Genomic DNA, 13,193 nt, shown 5'->3' on the forward strand with positions numbered 1-13,193 from the left:
ACACAGCTGATGAGTGTCAGAGCTGAGATTCCAACCCAGGCTGCGTGACTCCATAGCCAGTGATATGAGGGTCCATGGCCGTCTAGGGCCTCTTAAAGCTGCTGCAGCCCCCTTTGAGGAGATGGAAGGAGGGAATCAGGATACACTCAGGGAAGTGCCATTTGTCCCATTTTAGAGTGCAAACAGAAGCCCTGGCACTTTTGTATTGTCCAGCTGGTCATCCATCAGGCCCCTGTCACTGTCTTCCGTAAGAAACAGCTTTCAGAGACAGAAAAATGAATCAGGTATTAGATTGTTGCAAAAGTAATTGTTTTTGCAATTATTTTTAACCTTTTAAACCGCAATTACTTTTGCACCAACCTAATAATTTGGCTCAGGGAAAAGCACTGGAGGAATAAATTGCTGTTGCACCAGAAATATAATGAAGCAGTTAGGTAGATGGAAATAGTTATCTTTTGATTATATGATTCGGGATCATGTGCAGTAAATTTTAAGTCCAAGCTGCCTTCTCCTTGGCTTCCCCCCCCCCACAACCACACATTTCTAACTGCCTCCTCAAACTGTTCAACTTGTGTGTCCTCGGGGAACACTAATCTAAGTTTTTATATCAGCCCAGGCAAAATAGAATTAGGAAGAAACTTCTGCCAAAATAGTCACACGCCAATGTCAAATAGAGATGACTTTTGTATGCCTACTATTTGGCTTATTTGTACCAGTATTGACTCATAATAGTATTGCATAATCTGGATTTGACTATATGGCTAATGAAGACGACAATTTTTTTTTGTGTGTGTGTGTGTCACTGAAATTTCACTTGTTTTCTCTTTCCTCTTCCCAAAATTTGGGCAGATGCACTTTCACTAAAAGGAAAAAGGCTGGATTTTTATGGAAGAGCTGACACATATGTAAGCCTGACCAACATCATTCCTGAACTCAGTCAATTCACAGCATGCATTGACCTCATATTTGTGGATGACAAATCAAGTGATTGGATGGCCTTCTCCTATGTTACTGATAACACCTTCCTGGGCAGAGAAGACATAGACCTTGGACTTGCAGGAGACCATCAGCATCTGATACTACACAACTTGGGCAAGACCTTTTATATCCGTTACCACCTGACTCCATTTCAATGGCATACAGTATGCTTGATATGGGATGGTATGAAGGGCAGATTAGAGCTCTTCCTGAATAAGGAAAGGATACTGGTAATGAGGGATCAACCACAAAACCTGACACCTAATGGGACTCTGGTTCTAGGACATTTTCTCAAGAACAGGGACAGCCAGTTTAAAAGCGTGTTGCCTCGCTTCATTGGCAGCTTGTACTACTTTCAACTCTGGGACCGCATCCTGGAAAATGAGGAGTTTATGAAGTGTTTGGATGGAAACGTAGTTAGTTGGGAAGAAGATGTTTGGCTCGTTAACAAGATCATTCCAACTTTTGACATGAGACTGCGCTGCTGTGAGTAACTTATGAATTGTCCTCCTTAGCAAGGGTAGCAACGATGCAGTACTCTTTCGCTCACTACTCCAATAACCCACTTCAAGGTCAAGGTTCGGTCTTCCTCAGAGGGGCCTAAGGTTGTCACAGTTTATATTTTATTTTATTGGGGAACATTGGGGAACAGTGTGTTTCTCCAGGGCCCATCAGCTCCAAGTCATTGTCCTTCAACCTAGTTGTGCAGGGCGCAGCTAAGCTCCAAGTCCAGTCACTATTTTCAAACTTACTTGCAGGGGTGCAGCCCACCATCCCATGTGGGAATTGAACCGGCAACCTTGTTGTTCAGAGCTCATGCTTTAACCAACTGAGCCATCCAGCCACCCCCGGTTGTCACAGTTTTGTCATTTACTTTTTAATGTAGAGCAAATACTAATTTCTTTTGTCTTTTATTTTGATATGATTTCAGACTTACAGAAAAATTGCAAGAATAGAACATAGAACTTCTATGTATTCTTTACCCAAATTCACCAACTGTTATATTTTCTTCATATGTTTTGTGATTCTCCCTCTCTTCTCTTTCACCCTCCCTCCTCCTACACACACACACGCACACACACACACACACACACAATTTATTTCTTAATGATTGGAAAGTAAGTTGCAGGCATAATGCCTCATTATCCCTAAATATTACCCATAAATATCTCAGTGTGCATTTCCTAAGAATAAGTCCACTCTCTTACATAACCACAGTGTGATGATCAAAATCAGGAAATTTAACATTGATATAATACTAATGTCTAATTCATAGTTCATGTTCAAATTTAGCCAATCATCTTAATAATTTCCTTTATAGCTATTTTTTGCTTGGTCTAAGATCCAGTTCAAGATCATGCATTGAATTTAGTTATCACGTTTCATTAGATTCTAATATGGAACAGAATCTTAGTCTTTCCTTGTCTTTCATGGTGTCAATTTGTCCCATTACTAGTGATGATAACTTTGATCACTTGATTCTGATTGCTAGATTTCTCCACTATATAGTTACTATTTTATTCTTTGTAATTAATAAGTAATTTCTGGGGAAACATTTGGAGGCTATGTAAATATTCTGTCCTTATCAAACTTCCACCCAGAGTAGTTTTACATTTATTGATGACTCTGGCCTCAATCACTTATTACTATGATGGTTGCAAAATGATGATTTTAAAAAAATATCTTTATTTCACCTTCATTCTTTTTTTTGGGGGGAAGGGAACAGCACTTTTATTGGGGAACAGTGTATACTTCCAGGACTTTTGCAAGTCAAGTTGTTGTCCTTTCAATCTTAGTTGTGGAGGGTGCAGCTCAGCTCCAGGTCCAGTTGCCGTTGTTAGTTGCAGGGGTGCAGCCCACCATCCCTTGCGGGAGTCGAAGAATAGAACCAGCAACCTTGTGGTTGAGAGCTCACGCTCCAACCAACTGAACCATCTGGCCACCCAGGAGCTGAGTGGCAGCTCATTGACTTCATTGTAGATGCAGAGGGTGCAGCACGCTGGCCCATGTGGGAATTGAACTGGCAGCCCCGTTGCCCAGAGCTTGCGCACTCTAACCAACTGAGCCACCCATCTGCCCCAAAATGATGATTTTTAAAACTCAAGTTTTTCTACACTTATTAGTTAGTATTCTGTTGTAAGGAAGAGTGTTCTCTTCTTCCACATTTACTTATTTTTTCAGTTGTTTATGTGTTTATATCAGCATGAACTCTTGGGTTCTTACTTTATTCAATGGGTCACAATCTGTTGCTGTCATTTATTTTGATATTCAAATTGGTCTAGGTGTGGCCATTGGGGGTCCTTTGCTCTGGCTCCTGTGTCCTTTTAAGGTGTTCCCATCATTTTTTGAGCACTTTCTTACTTTCCAGCACAACAAGATGTTACAGGATCATGCTGTACTTTCTCTGCTCAGTCCAAGAGTGGGCCATTTTATTAAAGACCCTTGGTTCCCTTTAGTGGGGAATGGTACTTATAAGTCAATTCATTTTTCTTTTGAGAGTAATAATGATGTTGGAGAACTGCTTGAATGGAGTTCTTGTAAGAAAACTGGCTTTTTGGAATTCCACATGTATTTGTCCCCTTCTTTCCAGTTTTGAAGAAGAAATATATCATTGTTTTTCTCTGTAGAACCCTACTGTCCACGCAAATTCAATCTTCTCCACCATCAATAGCAGCAGACCTAAACTGGGTAAAGTCAATGTAACAGCATCAAGATAGAATTTTTTTTCTCATTTCCTGAAATGTTCAGTATTCTTAGATGAGTATTATTTACTACTCTTATGGATTTGGGGTGGGAGGATTAGTGAAGGAATGGGGGCTAGATCCATGGCTAATAGTACTCTCACAGAATATAGAGATATATTTTCACCAACAGTCTGATTGTTTGAGTTAATGGTACAGGCACATTCTAGGAGGTTTCGGTGTTTCTTTGAGACCTGACTAATGCAAAGGAACAGGACAGCTATTCCTTTGAGTTACCACGTGAAGGCATTTGTTTTTTCTCTTCTTTGAATCCTTGAAAATAAAAGAGAATGGTCCTAGCTGGCTCTGATTACAAAACCAAACTAGGGACAAATAGGTTAAGCCTGAACAGCTCACACAAAGCAGTTTAAACTAACTCTATCTTTTTAAAAAAGTTTTTTACTTATTTAATTTTTCAATTATAATTGACATTCAATATTATTTTATATTAGTTTCAGATGTACAGCACAATGATTAGACACTTATACAATTTATGAAGTGATCCCCTTGATTAGTCTAGTACCCACCTGGCATTGTGATATAGTTATTACAAAATTATTGACTATATTCCATATGTTGTACTTTATATCCTCATGACTATTTTGTAACTACCAACTTGTACTTCTTAATCCCTTCACCTTTTTCAGCCAGCTTCCCAACCCCACTCCAATCTGGCAACCCTGTATCTATGAGTCTTTCTGTTTTATTTGTTCATTTATTTTGTTCTTTAGAGCCCACATATAAGTGAAATCATGTGGTATTTGTCATTCTCTGTCTGATTTACTTCACTTGGCATAATACCCTCTGGGTCCATCCATGTTGTCACAAGTGGTAAGATTTTATTCTTTTTTATGGCTGAGCAACATTCCATTGAATATATGTACCACATATTCTCTATCCAATCATCTATTGATGGGCACTTAGGTTGCTTCCACAACCTGGCCACTATAAACAATGCTGCAATGAAATAGGGGTGCAAATATCTTTTCGAATTAGTGTTTTGGATTTCTTAGGATAAATATCCAGAAGGGAAATTGCTGGGTCATAAGGTAGTTCTATTTTTTTTATGTTTTTGAGGAACTTCCACACTGTTTTCCATAGTCACTGGACCAATTTGCAATCCCACCAACAGTTTATGAAGGTTCCCTTTTCTCCGTGTCCTGGCCAACCCTTGTTGTTTGTTGATTTGTTGATGACAGCCATTCTGACAGGTGTCAGGAGGTGACATCTCATTGTGGTTTTAATTTGCATTTCTCTAATGATTAGTGATGTTGAGTATCTTTTCATATGTCTATTGGCCATGTGTATGTCCTCTTTGGAGAAATGTGTATTCAGGTCCTTTGCCCATTTTTTTATTATGCTGTTTGTTTTATGGGTGTTGCGTTGTATTATTTCTTCATAAATTTTGGATATTAATCCCTTATCAGATGTATCACTGGAGGGTATCTTCTCCCATTCAGTAGGTTGTTTTTTCATTTTGTTGGTGGTTTCCTTTGCTGTGCAAAACTTTTTATTTATTTTGTAACTACCCATTTGTTTATTTTTCTTTTGTTTCCCTTGCCCAAGGAGATAGATCAGACAAAAATATTACCGATTAAGAGCTCCAAGATGGCACAATAGATAAACACTATGCCTGTGTCCTTCTGTTAACACATTAAAATTACAACTGACTTACAGAACAGTCAACCTGGAGAACCATCTGAAGTCTAGCTGAACAGAAGTCCTGTAACTAAAAACAAAGAAAAAACCACGTCGCTGGGTAGGAGGAGTGGAGTTGCAGAAGGGTCCCCAAACCTCTATGTGCTGGTTGAGAATCAGGAGGATATCTTAACCATGGAAGTTCCCCCCAGAGGAGGGAGGGACACCAGCCCCATACCAGGCTCCCCAGCCTGGAGTACTGGTGCTGGGAAGAAGAGCCCCCACAACATCTGACAGTGAAAAACAGTGGGTATTCTGACCATGTGGGTGGGACAGAAAGCTGCAGGAAACCCAGACGTACTCTTCAATGTCCTGTGCACAGATGCACTCACTTGCAGGCACTCACCCTGGGCTCCAGTGGAGTGATGGGGACTTGGGGGTGTTGGAGGCATACGGAGGGAAGACTGAGGTGTGTGGTTTCGGTGTGAGGGCTAGAGGACAGTTGCCATTTTCCCTGTGAGGAGTCTGCCTCCCATGCAACTGGGAGGCAGGCACCATTTTCCTGTGTTGAACTCTCCTCCACAGGCCAAATATGAATCTGAATTGGTCTGGTGAGCTCCACTGGGACCCCACCCTACCCAACTTCCCCAACACCAGAGGCACTTTCTTCGTGAGCAGCCAGCCCCACCCACACTGCACTCTTTCTTGGAAAACTATTGGAGTCTGGCAGGCTCCAGGTGGGTGGTGACTGGCCTCAGTGTGCTCTGAGACTTTTGCTCAGTCTGTCCAGGCTCAGCACTGGTACCAAACCAGAGTTTGCTTTAACCTGGAGACCACAACTCTTGCCGCTCTAATGACTCCTTGAGACCTGCCTCACCCAACTTGCATACCTCATGAGGCTCTATCAGTGGCTGAACCTTAAGGGAGCCCGCAGGTGGCAGCAGATCTCTGGGTGTCCTGGCTTTTTGTGGAGATATCCCAGGCCCAATACTGGTGGCAGACATCTTTGGATTGCAGTGTGGCCTCTCCCACATGCCTCCAGATTTAGCACAGGCAGCAAACAACTGCAGATCACTTTGTAGCTCCTATCAGGTAGCCGCTAGCCATTCACAGGCAGTGGCTGAACTGGGTCTGCACTGGAGCCCCTCCCAAGGGGCCTCAGAACCAAAATACTTGGAGGATGGCTTCAGACCACAGCAGAGCACCACCCAATTAGCCCCACAGGTGGCATACACAAAGGGCAGTCACAAGAGGCACCAGAGCCTGCTGGGGCAAATTCCACTCTGTGACGTAACCCTCCCCATACAGCAGACCTTAAACTGTGGATATGACCAAATTCCACAGCCAATCAGCCTCAGGGTCAATCCCACCCACTGATGTGCCAATATCAATCAAGTCTCAACTATAATAAGAGGGTACACACAACCCACACAAGGGACACTCCTGGAATATCCAGAGAAAGTGACCAGGGAGACTGTGCCAGGGCCCCACAGGGCAGCTGCTACATAAGGCCACCTGTCCAAGACTGGAGACAAAACAGATCTACCTAATACATAGAAACAAACATAGAGAGGCAGCCAAAATGAAGAAACAAAAAATGCATCTCAAATGAAAAAAAAAGGAGAAAGCTCCAGAAAAATAACTAAACAAAATTGAGGCAAGCAAACTACCAGAGACAGCATTCAAAACAATGGTTATAAGGATGCTCAAGGAACTTAGTGAGAACTTCAACAAAGACATAGCAAGCATAAAACAGAACAGAGAAACCATTAAAAAGAACCAGTCAGAAATGAAGAATACAATGACAGAAATGAAGAATGCACTAGAAGGAATCACCAGCAGACAAGATGAAGCATAAAATCAGCGATTTGGAAGACAAGGTAGCAGAAAACACCCAATTGGAACAGCAAAAAGAATCCAAAAATTAGGATAGGTCAGGAGACCTCTGGGACAACAACAGTCTGTACAACATTTGCATCATAAGGGTACCAGAAGGAGAAGAGGGAAAGCAAGGGATTGAGAACTTATTTGAAGAAATAATGACTGAAAACTTCTGTAACCTGGTGAAGGAAATAGACTTACAAGTCCAGGAAGTGCAGAGAGTCCCAAACAAGATGAACCCAAACAGGCCCTCACCAAGACATATTATAATTAAAAATGGCAAAGGTTAAAGACAAAGAGAAAATCCTAAAAGCAGCAAGAGAATGGCAACTAGTAACTTATAAGAGAGCTCCTATAAGACTGTCAGCTGATTTCTCAACAAAATGTTTGCAGGCTGGAATGGACTGGCACAAGATATTCAACATGATAAAAAGCAAGGACTTACAACCAAAGATACCATTTAAAATCAAAGGACAGGTAAAGAGCTTTCCAAATAAGAAAAAGTTAAAGGAGTTCATCACCATGAAATCAGTATTGCAAGCAATGCTAGAAGGACTCTTTTAAGATGAAAAAAAAAAACCCCAAAATTATGGGTAATAAGATGGCAATAGCTACATATCTATCAACGATCACTTTCAATGAAAATGGATTAAATGCTCCAGTCAAAAGATTTAGGAGGGCTGAATGGATAAGAAAACAAAACCCTTACATACGTTGCTTACAACGTATGACTCACTTCAGATTGAAAGACACACACAGACAGAAAGTAAAGGGATGGAAAAAGATATTTCATGAAAATGGAAACAAACAAACAATCAAAAAGTTAGGGTAGCAATACTTATACCAGACAAAATAGAATTCAAAACAAAGGCTATAGCAAGAGACAATGAAGGACCCAGTAATCCTAATTCTGGGTATTTATCTGAAGAAACCCAAAACTCTACTTTGAGAGGACATGGGCAACCATGTATTCATTGCAGCTTGTTTACAGTGCCATAGGTGTGGAGGCGGCCTGGGTGGCCATCGATGAAAGAATGGATAAAGAGGAGATGATCCATATATACAATGAAATGTTGTACAGCTATGGATGGGAATGGGTTCTTGCCATCTTTGGAGGCATGGATGGACCTGGAAGCTATTGTGCTGACAGACAGAGAAAGGCAGAAGCAATGTGATTTTGCTTATATGTGGAATCTAAAGAACAAAATGAACAAGTGAAACAGAAATAAACTCATAGATACAGAAAACATTTTAATGGTTGCCAGATGGGAAAGGCATTGGACTGTGGATAAAAAAAGGGAAGAGATGAAGAAGTACAAATTGATTGCCAAAAAGTGGTTATGGGGATGTAGGGAATATAGTCAATAATATTGTAATAACTATGTATGGTGTCAGGTGGGTACTAGATTTGTTGAGGTGATACATGGAACAGGGTTGGGGGCAGGGTGAAAAAGGTGAAAGGATTAAGAAGTACACATTGGTAGTTACAAAATAGTCATGGGATGTAAAGTAAAGCATAGGGAATATAGTCAATGATATGGTAATAACTATATATAGTGGCTAGGTGTGTACTAGACTAGTCAGGGGGAATCACTTCTTAAATTATGTAAATGTCTAACCACTGTGCTGTACATCTAAAATTAATATAAAATAACACTGAATGTCACCTGTAATTGAAAAATTAAAAAAAGAAAGAGAAAATGAAGGGGAATAAGAGGTCCAAATTTCCAAGTGTAAAACAAATAAGTCATGGGGATGTAATGTACAGCATGGAGAATATAGTCAATAACATTGTGATAGTGTGGTACGGTGTCAGATTGTTGCTGGACTTATCATGGACTTCTTTAGATGTATAAATGTTGATAACTATGATATGCCTTTGAAACTTATATAATATTATCTGTTAGCTATATCTTTAATTAAAATCTTTAAAAAATAAAATAAAGTTTTATTGGAAAAATATTACAAAGAGCAATGACAGAGAGTTTACTGCCAATGTTTTCTTGTAGAAGTTTTATAGTTTCAGGTCTTATATTTAAGTCTTTAATCCATTTTGAGTTTATTCTTGTATATGGTGTAAGAAGGTCGTCTGTTTCATTTTTTTGTGTATCTGTCCAGTTTTCCAAACACCATTTCTTGAATAGATTGTCTTTACCCCACTGTGTATATTCTTGCCGCCTTTGTCATGGATTAAATGACCATATAGGCATAGGTTTATTTCTGGGCTCTCTATTCTGTTCCATTGATCTATGTGTCTGTTTTCTGGCCAGCACTATGCTATTTTGATTACTATGGGCTTGTAGTATAATTTGATATCAGGTAGTGTGATACCTCCAACTTTGTTCTTCTTTCTCAAGATTGCCATGGGTATTCAGGGTCTTTTATGGTTTCACATAAATTTTAGGATTATTTGTTCTAGTACTGTGAAAAATCCCATTGGTATTTTGATAGGGAATGCATTGAATCTATAGATTACTCTGAGTAGTACGGACATTTTAATGATGTTAATTCTTCCTATCCATGAGCACAGTATATGCTTCCATTTATTTGTATCGTCTTCAATTTCTTTCTTCAGTGTCTTATGGTTTTCCAAGTACAGGTATTCTACCTCCTTGGTTAAGTTTATTCAAAGGTATTTCATTTCTTTTGATACAATTGTAAATGGGATTGTTTTCTCAATTTCTCTGTCTGATAGCTTGTTATTGGTGTATTAAAATGCAATTGATTTCTGAATATTAATTTTGTATCCTGCTACTTTACTGAATTCATTTATCAGTTCTAATTTTTTTTTTTTGGGTGAAATCTTTGGGGTTCTCTCTATAGAGTATCATGTCATCTGCAGATAATGACAGTTTTAGTTTTTTCCTTTCCAATTTGGATGCATTTTATTTCTTTTTCCTGTTTGAATGCTGTGGCTAGGACTTCTGATACTAGGTTGAATCAAAGTGGTGATAATGGATATCATTTTCTTGTTCATGATCTTAAGGAGAACACTTTTAGCCTTTCCCCCATTGATTGTGATATTAGTGTGGGTTTGTCATATATGGCCTTTATTATGTTGAGATATGTTCCTGCTCTTCCCACTTTGCTGAGAGTTTTTATTATAAATGGATGCTGGATTTTGCCAAATGCTTTTACTGCGTCTATTGGTATGATCATATGACTTTTGTCTTTCATTTTGTTTATATGGTGTATCACATTAATTGCTTTGCAGATATTGAATCAACCTTGATCAAGTGGGAATATATTCCACTTGATCATGATGTATGATCTTTCTCATGTATTGCTGAATTCAGTTTGCTAATATTTTGTTGAAGATTTTTGCGTGTATGTTAGCCAGGGATATCGGCCCATAATTTTCTTGTTTTGTAATGTCTTTGTCTGGTTTTGAAATCAGGGCAATGCTGGCCTTGTAAAATGAGCTTGAGAGCCTTCCCACCTCTTGAATTTCTTTGAGTAATTTGAGAAGGATAAGTGGTAATTCTTCTTTGACTGTTTGGTAAAATTCACCTGTGAAGCCATCTGGTCCAGGACTTTTGTTTGTTGGGAGTTTTTTGCTTACTGATTTGATTTTGTTAGTAGTAATCAGTCTGTTCAGATTTTCTGTTTCTTCTTGATTCAGTCTTGGAAGATTGTATCCAATAGATAAATGGAATTTATCCATTTCTTCCAGGTTGTTCAATTTGTTGGCATATAATTGTTTGTAATATTTTCTTATAATTCTTTGTATTTTTGTGGTGTTACTTGTCACTTCTCCTCTTTTACTTCTGATTGTATTTATTTGGGTTTCCTCTCTTGCTTTTTTAATGAGTCTGGTTAAAGGCTTATCAATTTTGTTTATCTTTTCAAAGAACCAACTCTTGGTTTTATTGATCTTTTGTATTTTTTTAAAGACTCACTTACTTACGTTCTGATGTTTATTATTTCCTACCTTCTACTCACTTTGGGCTTTGTTTGCTGTTCTTTTTCTAGTTCCTTTAAGTGTAAGGTTAGATTGTTTATTTGAGATTTTTCTTGTTTCGTGAGGTAGGTGTGTATTGTTATGAGTTTCCCTCTTAGAAGTGCTTTTGCTGTGTCCCATAGATTTTGGGTCATTGTGTTCTCATTTTCATTTGTCTCAAGCTACATTTTGAGTTCTTCCTTGATCTCATTGTTGACCCATTCATTATTTAGTAGCACATTATTTATCTTCCAAGTGTTTGTATGTTTTTCAGTTTTTTTCTTGTAATTGATTTCTTGTTTCATACCATTGTGGTCGGAGAAGACACTTGAAATGATTTCAATCTTCTTAAATTTATTGAGACTTCTTTTGTGTCCTAACATGTGGTCTATTTTGGAAAATGTTCCATGTGCACTTGAAAAGAATGTTTATTCTGCTGTTTTGGGTGAAATGCTCTGAAAATATCAATTAAATTTATCTGGCCTAATCTATCACTTAAAGCTGCTGTTTCCTTGTTGATTTTCTGTCTAGAAGATCTTTCCATTGGTTTCAACACGGTGTCTATTCCCCTACCATGACTGTTACTGCTGATCTCTCCCTTTATGTCAGTCAACATTTACTTTATATATTTAGGTGCTCCTATGTTGGGTGCATAAGTGTTTACAAGCATTATGTCCTCTTGTTGGATTGACTCTTTTATCATTAGGAAATGTCCTTCTTTGTCTCCTGTTATATTGCCTTTGTTTTAAAGTCTATTTTGTCTGTTATAAATATTGCTAGCCCAGCTTTATTTTCATTGCCATTTGTATGAAATACCTATTTCTTTCCCTTTACTTTCAGTCTGTGTATGTCTTTTTTTTTTTTTAAGGAGGGTGCAGTTCACAGTGGCCCATGCGGGCATGGAACTGGCAACCTTGGTGCTACCAGCACCATGTTCTAACTAGCTGAGCTAACTGGCCACCCCTGTGTGTGTCTTTTGATCTGAAGTGGGTCTCTTGTAGACAGTGTAAGTATGGATCTTGTTTTCTTATCCATTCAGCTACCCTTATTCTTTTGATCAAAGTATTTAATCCATTCACATTTAAAGTGATTACGAAGTATGTAGTTATTGCCATTTTGTATTCATAATTACATTTTTTTCCTTCTTGTTCTTAAAGAAGTTTCTTTAACAGTTCTTGTAATACTGGCTTCGTGGTGATGAACTCCTTTAGCTTTTTCATGTCTGGGAAGCTCTTCAGCTCTCCTCTATTTTTTTTTATTAATTAAAAAAAAATTTATTGGGGTGACAATTGTTAGTAAAATTACATAGATTTCAGGTGTACAATTCTGTTTAGTTCTCCTCTAATTTTAAATGATAACTTTGCTGGGTAGAGTAGTCTTGGTTGCAGGTCCTTGCTTTTCATCTAAAGTAACTTTATCTTTGATCTAAGGAACTGAAAGCATGGCTCTACTGAATTTATATGTTTAGCAGTGGTCTTTGATAACCTAATTTGCCCAGTGAATTGCCATAACCTTTCCTACCACTTTGCTGGTAATGTGCTAGATCTAACTTTGTGTTAAAGTGTTAGATAACACTTGTTTATTTTGCTCTTTTGTCTACTTCTTAATTTACAATCTATCCTCTTGGTCTGATTAAGTCCTGGTGGGCATAATACACAAATAATACTACCAAACAAAAAAGTAAAAGAAAATACAACCTGAAATGACGATCAACAAAAGGAGTAGAAAATGTTACTCCTACTATTCTAGTTTCTTCTAATGTTCTTTCCAGACCTTAGGCCAGTGGCTCCTCACCTGATGTCCAAAATGGCCTTAATGGGTGGGCAAAGCCCTTGAAATTGTATGCAACATCTTAAAAACGCAAGGTGGATTTTTTCCCCTGAGGATAGAGTCTGTAGTTTCCATCCGATTCTAAAATAATATGATAATTGCTACCTTTTACTAAGTTCTTGCCATGTGTCAGGCATTTTATAGATGAGGAAAGAGAGGCTCAGAGAGGTTAAGTAAATTGCTTA

General features: G+C 38.5%; 1 protein-coding gene across 1 annotated transcript in view; it reads left to right on the plus strand.

Annotated features, from left to right (window-relative positions):
* The window catches only part of ADGRG4 (adhesion G protein-coupled receptor G4), a 115,290-nt gene that overhangs the window by 15,677 nt on the left and 86,420 nt on the right, over positions 1-13,193 (plus strand). Inside the window, exon 2 of the mRNA XM_019714659.2 lies at positions 850-1,464. Within this exon, the coding sequence (XP_019570218.2) occupies positions 850-1,464 (615 nt within the window). The remainder of the gene's footprint in view (positions 1-849; positions 1,465-13,193) is intronic.

The sequence above is a fragment of the Rhinolophus sinicus genome, chromosome X, assembly GCF_036562045.2.
Source record: "Rhinolophus sinicus isolate RSC01 chromosome X, ASM3656204v1, whole genome shotgun sequence".
NCBI classification, from domain to species: domain Eukaryota; kingdom Metazoa; phylum Chordata; class Mammalia; order Chiroptera; family Rhinolophidae; genus Rhinolophus; species Rhinolophus sinicus.